The sequence below is a fragment of the Corylus avellana genome, chromosome ca6 (assembly GCF_901000735.1).
Source record: "Corylus avellana chromosome ca6, CavTom2PMs-1.0".
NCBI classification, from domain to species: domain Eukaryota; kingdom Viridiplantae; phylum Streptophyta; class Magnoliopsida; order Fagales; family Betulaceae; genus Corylus; species Corylus avellana.
The window spans coordinates 7,249,287-7,260,696 of NC_081546.1; the positions used below are offsets into that span (position 1 = coordinate 7,249,287).

General features: G+C 34.6%; 2 protein-coding genes across 2 annotated transcripts; both read left to right on the top strand.

Moving 5' to 3' along the window:
- The first annotated feature begins 1,558 nt into the window (after positions 1-1,558).
- Positions 1,559-4,272, top strand: LOC132184664 (cytochrome P450 81Q32-like). Its single transcript, XM_059598381.1, has 2 exons — positions 1,559-2,545; positions 3,264-4,272. The coding sequence occupies exons 1-2, from the start codon at positions 1,637-1,639 to the stop codon at positions 3,885-3,887; spliced, it is 1,533 nt and encodes a 510-aa protein (XP_059454364.1). The 5' UTR covers positions 1,559-1,636; the 3' UTR covers positions 3,888-4,272.
- Positions 4,273-6,691: 2,419 nt separating this feature from the next.
- Positions 6,692-9,258, top strand: LOC132184148 (cytochrome P450 81Q32-like). Its single transcript, XM_059597661.1, has 2 exons — positions 6,692-7,709; positions 8,449-9,258. Exons 1-2 carry the CDS (start codon positions 6,801-6,803, stop codon positions 9,070-9,072), a joined length of 1,533 nt encoding a protein of 510 aa, XP_059453644.1. The 5' UTR covers positions 6,692-6,800; the 3' UTR covers positions 9,073-9,258.
- Positions 9,259-11,410: the final 2,152 nt, after the last annotated feature.

An 11,410-nucleotide genomic window follows, 5' to 3' on the forward strand; every position in this document is an offset into this window, starting at 1 on the left:
ATAGCTCAATAAGTTTTTAGCTATATTAATAAATAAATAAAAATTAAAAAAAAAAATCTAGTTCTGTCTCTTCTTTGGAAGTAGAAAAAGTAGATAAAAAATAATATTTTAAATAGAAAAATGAAAGTGGATAGCTAAAATACCAAGTGAGATTTAGAGTATTCACATCCGGCTCAACAAATATTTAGCTAAAATACCACATTTTTCTATTTTAGCTTCCTACTTTTTTAAGGTACCCACATCCGGCTCATTATTTTAGTTATTCACTTTCACTTTTTTATTTAAATATTATTTCTCTATTATTTCTTTATTCTTTCTCCAACAATCATATTTTTTAAAATTTGTCATTTTCTAACGGTCATATTTTTCTAAATTTGTCTTTTACTAACAATTATATTTTTTAAAAATTTTATTTTCCTAATGGTCATATATATATAATTTTAATAGTATATATTACCATTTATTGAATATGTTATTAAAAAAATTAATAACACCCATGCGAAAAAAAGGAACAAAAGATTGAACCAAAATTACAAATTTGATGAAACCCATCATGACTTTTAAATAGACAAATATGATTCTTTAGCTAAATATTTGTGGGGCGGATGTGAGTATTCAGAGCACTCACATTTGGCTCAACAAATATTTAGCTAAAATTTAACTAAAAAGCATATTTATTTTATTTTAGCTATCCACTTTTTCAAATCACCTTCATCTGGCTCAACATTTTAACTATTCACTTTTATTTTTTATTTAAAATATTATTTTTTTATTTACTTTTTATATTCCCAAGGAAGAGAAAGCAAAATTGTTTTTATTATTAATATAAATAAGAATTTGTTGAGTTATAGTGCTCTGCAAATTTATTGAGCACTGTAGCAACTTAACAAGTCCTTAGTCATTTATTGAGTCGGATTTAGAACATTTTTTTGTAAAATTGTTAGTTAAATAGCCAAAAAGCTAATTTTTTGAAGCCAATGTGAAAATATATACATATCTTAAAAAAAGGTAAACTTCTCTTATTAAAATATCTTTTTTTACTTTATGGAGGTGAAGGGGTTTTAAGTAATACAATGAAATCAGATTATTTTCATGAGTTTGACTGGAGGTAGGGAAAAGAGAGATTCCAACCATTTATATTTACTTTACTTTATAAAGCGCAGTTCAAATCAAAAATATGTCAACTTTTTTAGCATTCACGTACATTCAGTTTCGCAAATATTTGGCTAAATTTTAGTTAAAACATCAAAATTTTTTTTATTTTAGCTACTCACTTTCTTAAGATTTTCAGCGTGTCATTTGTGATTCTATTCCGTGATCAGAAATTTTTTGATCAAATTATGATGAAGTACATCAACATGGCAGGGGCCAGGGAGCAATCTTGATAGAGAGCGTATCGTGGGGTGAGGTACACCAGATTTGAGCCGTCCATCATATCTCAATTATTTTTTTTTGATAAGCATATCTCAATTATTAGTTCTAGCGGCGAGGTTCATCTATGATGACATAGTTTCTTGATGGCTATTGTTGCAGTAATTTAATTGCTGTATCCGTCTGATTGCAGCTGAGATATCCTCTATAAATCCTTCAACTATATCAATAAACTCGTTATTTCAAGCATCATACAAATCCATCCATGGAAATCCCACTCTACCACTATATTTTGCTCTTTCTTTTCTTGTATTTCCTTACCAAATATTTGGTCCAAAAAGGCACAAGGCTTCCACCAAGCCCTGCACTTTCCCTGCCCATTATCGGCCACCTCTATCTCTTTAAGAAGCCCCTCCACCGAACCTTGGCTAAGCTTGCCAACCAGTACGGTCCAGTACTATTCATGAGCTTGGGCTCCCGCCCTGCTATCATTGTTTCTTCCCCAACTCTCGCCGAGGAATGCTTCACCAAAAATGACATCGTTTTTGCAAACCGCCCCCGCCTCCTCGCCGGAAAACACCTTGGTTACAATTACTCTACTCTTATTTGGGCCCCATATGGCAACCACTGGCGCAACTTAAGGCGCATAGCTTCTCTCGAACTTTTGTCGTCTAATCGCCTTCAGATGTTCCACAGCATACGAGTTGACGAGGTTAAATCGTTGATTCATAGACTTTGCCAACGCTCAGAAGAAGGGGGTGATCAGTTTCAGGCTGTGGACATGAAGTCAACTTTTTTTGAGCTGACACTCAATGTAATGATGAGGATGATCGCAGGAAAGCGGTATTATGGGGAGAACGTGGCAGAATTGGAGGGAGCAAGCAAGTTTAAGAAAATTGTGATGGAGAGCTTTGAGCTGAGTGGGGCTACAAATATAGGAGATTTTCTGCCGGTTTTTAAGTGGGTTGGATCAAGAGGGCTTGAGAAAAGGTTGGTGGTGTTGCAGGGGAAGAGGGATAAATTAATGCAGGATTTGATTGAAGAACATCAAAGGAGGAGGGAGGGTGATCCTGTTTTTGAAGAGAGAGGGAAGACCATGATTGACGTCCTATTGTCACTCCAAGAAGCTGAACCTGATTATTATACGGATGAAATCATCAGAGGCATGATGCTCGTAAGTTTTCCCACTCCGATCCCTCTAGAAAGTCACTAATTTGAGAAACTGAGAAATAACTATCGATTCGTATAGCTTGAAAGAAAAAGTCTTTGCTGTGTAGTTTCTTAAATGTTGATTTGAAGCTTATCTTTACCAAAAATTAGTTGTCTGCAAGTCACATCACGAATTCACAAGAGTTCTAAATTCCCATAAAACAAAATACATTGTATAACTTGTCTAGTCAATAAATTTCACATAAAATTTCCTCATGATTACAAATCACACATCATCATACAATTACATATACTTTAATTATACTCTGTTGCCTGATCTTGATCTCTTGATGCCTTGTAGTCTCTATTCTCTTGTTTTGTTATGTTCTTATTTCCTATGTAAATTACATTTACAAGTGTAAGGATGAGTGCATGACTTAATAAACAAGTAATTAAGTTAATGTTAGTATGTGACTACGAACCTTTCAATATGTCATTATAAGGAAACTCCGTGAATACAAAGTATCTTTGATGTGACATTCTATTGCAAAACTAACTTTCATAAAATGTTTTACTAAAATCATTTCTTTCATAAAATCATTTCTTTCATAAAACATTTCTTTTATAAGCACTCTCTCATTTCATGTATAACACTATGCAGTAACCCTTTCCTCATTCATATATAAGCATTCATTCATATATATGCAGTAACCCTCTCAAAGTATGCCACACATTGTATCTAGGTCTTGTTATCAGTAGGGACTGACACTTCAGCTGGAATGATGGAGTGGGCATTGTCACTTTTGTTGAATAACCCAGAGACCCTTGTGAAAGCCCAAGCTGAAATTGACAATCTTGTTGGACAAAGCAGGCTAATTGAAGAATCAGATATTGCAAAGCTTCCCTATCTTAATGGCATCATAAATGAAACACTTCGGATGTACCCGGCTGGCGCGCTACTGCCACCCCACAAGTCTTCAGAGGAGTGTATTGTTGGAGGGTACCATGTTCCACTCGGCACACTTTTATTGGTTAATGCGTGGGCCATACATAACGATCCTAACATATGGGAAGAACCTAGAAAATTTAACCCAGAGAGATTCCAAGGTCTTGAAGGAGAAAGAAAATATGGGATCATGTTGTTGCCGTTTGGAGTAGGGAGAAGAGGTTGTCCTGGGGAGGGCTTTGCTATGCGGATAGTTGGGCTGGCGTTAGGAACATTGATTCAGTGCTTTGAGTGGAGAAGAATTGGGAAGGAGATGGTGGACATGAGTGAAGGGGGAGGGCTCAGCATGCCTAAAGCTCAGCCCTTATTTGCCATGTGTAGGCCACGTTCCACCATGGTAAATTTTGTTTCTCAACTCTGACAACGCTTGGGATTGTTGGTTGTCGTCTCCAGACTTCGTATTCTTCGTTTAACTATGATCATTACATATTTCCTATTTTCTAGATTTTTCTTTTAGAACTTATATATTTGGGAAAAATATAAAAAAGCCCCCAAAACTACTAGCCGTTTTCGATTTAGCCTCCTAATGTTTCAAAAGTGATAAAGTAGCCTCCCAAACTATCAAACTATTGCATTTTGGCCACTCCGTTAGTCAAAACCATCAGTTTAGATGAAAACTGCCAAACTTATGACCGTTTGGGGATTGATGAGGGTGTATAGTTTCTATGCGAAGAAGATTCTAAGAGCTGCTTTGATTAAACTTCTTTGTTAAGGTAATTGTATGATGTAAGGTTGATTGAGTGGAGTTCACCTATAATTTATATCCCCCAACAGGCACCATGGTTTAACCAAATCAAAAAGAAAGGGAGCTTCAACATCTCACTGGGTAGCCCATGTACTTTTTAACTTATTCAAAACCAGTAGTTTAAAAAAATTGTAAAGTAAAGAAATGCCAACTATTGTCTCCTTTAGATCACAGACATCTAACTCAACAAAATAGCCAAAAAAAAAAAAAAAAAACTATTTTGGCTACCTCTATAGCAAAAATGTATCAAAATGACTCAACATTTGACTCAGTAAAATGGTTAAAGATTTGCTGAGTTGTTACGGTGCTTAACAACTTTGCTCAGCACAATAGCTCAATAAGTTTTTAGCTATATTAATAAATAAATAAAAATTAAAAAAAAAAGCTAGTTCTGTCTCTTCTTTGGAAGTAGAAAAAGTAGATAAAAAATCATATTTTAAGTAGAAAAATGAAAGTGGATAGCTAAAATTAATAATGAGCGAAATTTAGAGCATTTACATCCGACTCAGAAAATATTTAGCTAAATTTTAGCTAAAATACCACATTTTTCTATTTTAGCTACCTACTTTTTTAAGGTACCTACATCCGGCTCATCATTTTAATTATTCACTTTCACTTTTTTATTTAAATATTATTTCTCTATTCTTTCTTTATTCTTTCTCCAACAATCATATTTTTTAAAATTTGTCATTTTGTAACGGTCATATTTTTCTAAATTTGTCTTTTACTAACAATTATATTTTTAAAAAATTTTATTTTCCTAAAGGTCATATATTTTTTTTTAAAAAAATTTAATAGTATATATTACCATTTATTGAATATGTTATTAAAAAATTTAATGACACCCATGTGGAGAAAAAAAAAAGAACAAAAGATTGAACCAAAATTACAAATTTGATGATACACATCATGACTTTTAAATAGACAAATACGATTCTTTAGCTAAATATTTGTTGAGCGGAAAGCACTCACATCTGGCTCAATAAATATTTAGCTAAAATTTAACAAAAAAGCACATTTGTTTTATTTTAGCTATCAATTTTTTCAAATTACCTACATCCGGCTTAACATTTTAGCTATTCACTTTTACTTTTCTATTTAAAATATTATTTATTTATCTACATTTTATATTCCCAAGAAGTGAAAGCAAGATTGTTTTTATTATTAATATAAATAAAAATTTGTAGAGTTATAGTACTCAGCAAATTTGTTGTTCATTGTAGCAACTCAACGAGTCCTTAGTCATTTATTAAGTCGAATGTAGAGTATTTTTTTATTACATTGTTAGTTAAATAGCCAAAAGGCTAATTTGTTGAAGCGGACGTGAAAAGAAAAGAAAAAATATATATATATATCATTTTATTTATTTATTTATTTATTTTTTAATGGAGGTGGTGAGGTTTCAAGTAATACAATGCCCTTCAAAAAGAAAAAGAAAGAAAAAAAAGTAATACAATGATATCAGATTATTTTAATGAGTTTGACTGGAGGTAGGGAAAAGAGATTCCAACCATTTATACTTACTTTACTTTATAAAATGCGGTTCACATCAAAAATAGGTTAGCCTTTATAGCTTTTACATCCGGCTCTGCAATTGTTTGGTTAAACTTTAGTAAAAAAGATCACATATTTTTTTATTTGAATTATTCACTTTTTTAAAATACTCACATCCGGCTCGTCATTTTAACTTTTTACTTTTACTATTCTATTTAAATATTATTTCTTTATCATTGAAATATTATTTATCTATTATTATTATTTTTTTTCAACATTAACTTCAAGCATTCAAGAAAGATAGAATTAAAAAAAAAAAAAAAAAAAAAAAAAGTATTCAAGAAAGATAAAATTATTTTTTAATTAGATGAGAGATAATTGATGAATTTTTTATTATATATGATAAGCATTGTTGAGCTAGAGTACTACTCCTCATCAATACATGGTTGGATATTTTATTAAGTCGATGGAGTATTTTTTAGCTACATGGCTCAACAAAATAGTCAAAAATTTTGAGCCGGATGTGAATGCTCTTTAAGTTTGTCAAGCAACTTGAACGACACGTTAAGCAACTTGAACGACATGACTTGTTGGTTGGATCTAGTGGCAATAATCCAATAGGTTTCATCAGGGATGAAGTTCGTGAGTCCGGCTTCAATCGGCACCCCTGGATTGTTTTGTCAAATTGTGTCCCCCTTCTACCGTTTAGAATTTTCAGCGTGTCATTTGTGATGCTATCCCGTGATCAGAACTTTTTTGATCAAATTATGATGAAGTACATCAACCTGGCAGGGGCCAGGGAGCAATCTCGATAGAGAGCGTACCGTGTGGTGAGGTACACCAGATTTGAGCCGTCTATCATATCTCAATTATTAGTTCTAGGGACGAGGTTCATCTATGATGACATAGTTTCTTGATGGCGATTGTTGCGGTAGTTTAATTGCTGCATCCGTCTGATTGCAGCTGAGATATCCTCTATAAATCCTTCAACTATATCAATAAACTCGTTATTTCAAGCATCATACAAATCCATCCATGGAAATCCCACTCTACCACTATATTTTGCTCTTTCTTTTCTTGTATTTCCTTACCAAATATTTGGTCCAAAAAGGCACAAGGCTTCCACCAAGCCCTGCACTTTCCCTGCCCATTATCGGCCACCTCTATCTCTTTAAGAAGCCCCTCCACCGAACCTTGGCTAAGCTTGCCAACCAGTACGGTCCAGTACTATTCATGAGGTTGGGCTCCCGCCCTGCTATCATTGTTTCTTCCCCAACTCTCGCCGAGGAATGCTTCACCAAAAATGACATCGTTTTTGCAAACCGCCCCCGCCTCCTCGCCGGAAAACACCTTGGTTACAATTACTCTACTCTTCTTTGGGCCCCATATGGCAACCACTGGCGCAACTTAAGGCGCATAGCTTCTCTCGAACTTTTGTCGTCTAATCGCCTTCAGATGTTCCACAGCGTACGAGTTGACGAGGTTAAATCGTTGATCCATAGACTTTATCAACGCACAGAAGAAGGGGGTGATCAGTTTCAGGCTGTGGACATGAAGTCAACGTTTTTTGAGCTGACACTCAATGTACTGATGAGGATGATCGCAGGAAAGCGGTATTATGGAGAAAAAGTGGGAGAATTGGAGGAAGCGAGAAAGTTTAAGAAAATTGTGACGGAGAGCTTTGAGCTGAGTGGGGCTACAAATATTGGAGATTTTCTGCCGGTTTTTAAGTGGGTTGGAGCAAGAGGGCTTGAGAAAAGGTTGGTGGTGTTGCAGGGGAAGAGGGATAAATTCATGCAGGATTTGATTGAAGAACATCGAAGGAGGAGGGAGGGTGATCCTGTTTTTGAAGAGAGAGGGAAGACCATGATTGACGTCCTATTGTCACTCCAAGAAGCTGAACCTGATTATTATACGGATGAAATCATCAAAGGCATGATGCTCGTAAGTTTTCCCACTCCGATCCCTCTAGAAAATCAATAATTTGAGAAACTGAGAAATAGCGATTCGTATAGCTTGAAAGAAAAAGTCTTTGCTGTGTAGTTTCTTAAATGATGATTTGAAGCTTATCTTTACCAAAAATTAGTTGTCTGCAGGTCACATCTCGAATTCACAAGAGTTCTAAATTCCCATAAAACAAAATACATTGTATAACTTGTCTAGTCAATAAATTTCACATAAAATTCCTCATGATTGCAAATCACACATCATCATACAATTACATATACTTTAATTTATACTCTGTTGCTTGATCTTGATCTCTTGATGCCTTGTAGTCTCTATTCTCTTGTTTTGTTATGTTCTTATTTCCTATGTAAATTACATTTACAAGTGTAAGGATGAGTGCATGACTTAATAAACAAGTAATAAAGTTAATGTTAGTATGTGACTACAAACCTTTCAACATGTCATTATAAGCAACTCCATGAATACAAAGTATCTTTGATGTGACATTCTATTGCAAAACTAACTTTCATAAAATGTTTTACTAAAATCATTTCTTTCATAATCACCACTTTCATAAAGCATTTCTTTTATAAGCACTCTCTCATTTCTTGTATAACACTATGCAGTAACCCTTTCCTCATTCATATATAAGCATTCATTCATGTATATATGAAGTAACCCTTTTAAAGCATGCCACACATTATGAACCAAATTAGTGTATAATTTTTGTATCCAGGGCATGTTATCAGCAGGGACTGACACTTCAGCTGGAACGATGGAGTGGACATTGTCACTTTTGTTGAACAACCCAGAGACCCTTGTGAAAGCCCAGGCTGAAATTGACAATCTCGTTGGACAAAGCAGGTTAATTGAAGAATCAGATATTGCAAAGCTTCCCTATCTTAGTGGCATCATAAATGAGACACTCCGGATGTACCCAGCTGCCGCACTACTGCCACCCCGCGAGTCTTCAGAGGAGTGTATTGTTGGAGGGTACCATGTTCCACGCGGCACACTTCTATTGGTTAATGCGTGGGCCATACATAACGATCCTAACATATGGGAAGAACCTAGAAAATTTAAACCAGAGAGATTCCAAGGTGTTGAAGGAGAAAGAAAATATGGGATCATGTTGTTGCCGTTTGGAGTAGGGAGAAGAGGTTGTCCTGGGGAGGGCTTTGCTATGCGGATAGTTGGGCTGGCGTTAGGATCACTGATTCAGTGCTTTGAGTGGAGAAGAATTGGGAAGGAGATGGTGGACATGAGTGAAGGGGGAGGGCTCAGCATGCCTAAAGCTCAACCCTTATTTGCCATGTGTAGGCCACGTTCCACCATGGTAAATTTTGTTTCTCAACTCTGACAATGCTTGGGATTGTTGGTTGTCGCCTCCAGACTTCGTATTCTTCGTTTAACTATGATCACTACATATTCCTATTTTCTAGATTTTTCTTTTAGAACTTATATATTTTGAACTTTGTCTTGCTGATACAATTAATTATTAAGTAAATATGTTATATGTTACGTTCTTTACTACATAGCTTAAATACAATTTTTATCGTTGATATATTAGTTCTTGAATACCTTCTCCTTGTAAGCTACTTTTCATAGGTGAGTTTTTTTTTCAAATTTTATATCATTTGATATTAGGGCTGGCCACCGACAAGTGTGGCATCGAAAGGATTGTGGGCTTGGCTCACTGACTTGTGCAATACTCAATCGCGGGATACATAAAATTTTAAAAATGAACAAAATTTTATCATAAGCCATCCTAACTTATTAAATGAAAGTCATGCATCCTCATCAAATTTTTATTTCTCTCATCCCCTTCTCTAAAACCTCCTTTTTTTCTCTTTCTCATTATCTTTCATACGCCAAAATCATCCCATTCATAGCTTCCCTTTTTTAAATCAACTTCCCTTTAGATATGAGCTTCAATACCATAGATCCTGTAATACCCCCAATTATTTGTACACTTCTAAATACCTTGGACCATTACTATTAATATGCCTCGATAATAAACACAGCGGAAATTTGTATTATGTATATAAAAGCATATAATTATTAACATAAATGCTCCAGAGCTTTAAGGCATACACATCATGGTATTCATTAACAACTGTTTACAGCAAAGCATCAAGACTTGCAACTTGCTTAATTACTTACGTGTCAGATTGACCTAACATTGGTCTTCAATGGGTATATATGAACGTCATACCGCCAAGGTTAATTGACAATCTCATTGTCAAGATTTACAACTTGCCCTCTCCGTGACTTGAACCTATGACGTGGTTGGCTTGGCTTTGAGCGTACTAATTCAGTGTTTCAAGTGGTAGAGGATTGGTGAGGACATGGAGGACATGAGCGAAGAGACTTGGCTTACCTTAGCCAAGGTTCAACCTTTGCACGCTAATTGCCGCCCACACCCAATCATGGCAATCTTTTTTCTCAAATTTGAACCAATGCTATTTAATAAACTATTATATACAATTTGATGATGTAACAGTAAAAATTATCTTTTAAATCAGCAACTAAAGGCTAATTTTCACTGTCACGTTATCTTAGTTATATGAGAGTGGTATTATAGTCTACTAAATAGACTTTCTTCTATTAATATTGAGTCTGGCAGCGTCAAAAACTATCTGAAAGTCTACAAATATTGGTGCGAGTGTACACAAAACAATCTTTGGATTTCCCCATATGTAGGCACAAGTAATCTTTTCAAAAAGATTAGTTTCATGGAATTTCATAGTGGGATAAACGGAAGGGGTATCGTATCCAAAACACATTTACCTGATTAAAAGTTTTAAGAAGTGACATATCAACTTTCTCAAGGCTTATAAGACAAAATAATTTATCAAGAAACAGTATGATTTATTATGTGATAGGTATTGAAAACCTTGGAGGTAAATCCTACATTCTTATTTTTGAGTTCCATTCACCAACTGTTACAGAACAGTTAAAGCATAAATATATGATGGAAAAATGCCTTGGTGAAGATAAAACAATACTTTAATTTGTTTATGAGCAACAATTGCTCTGTATTTGGAGGGGAACTAGTTCCAAGAAACAAGCAAAATTTCTTATTAACTCACTGCTCTATTAGCAAATTCCCTGAGGGTCCATATCTCATCAAAGAAATCATATCTGGAATTCAGTAGAGCAACTTAATTGGCTGCCTCATCTACAGAGGACCTGGAAAGGCTCCGTTCTCCCTTTGCTCATTCCATCTGTCAACCTGGCATACATATTTAAAAAAATTAAAAATTAAAAGAAAAAAAAAAAAACTACTAGTGTGTATCTCATCAAAGAAATCTGGCATGCAACAGTTTTCTAAAAAGAGCCACGTTAACACAACTAAGTCGCCAAGGGAACTAGAAATGACAGAAAATTCTACCTAAAAAAATGAAATTCATAATCTATGAAATTCCATGATCAATCAGCCAACCATAGGATCAGTGTTGCTAGTTTGCATTTTATCTAGCAGCACTAAAGCAATGCCTATATATACTAGCAATTGAGCAGATAACAAATTTGTGATAGTATTCCTGTTTGCACCAAGTAACTACACACTAGTCTCTTTCAGCAGCAGCAAATTTTTCCAACTATTTTAAGTCAGCACATCACATACAAGTTATATTATCATTCTTGAAATAGTAGTTGTTCATAAAGTACTTGGTATCAACTGTATGAAGTCCAGA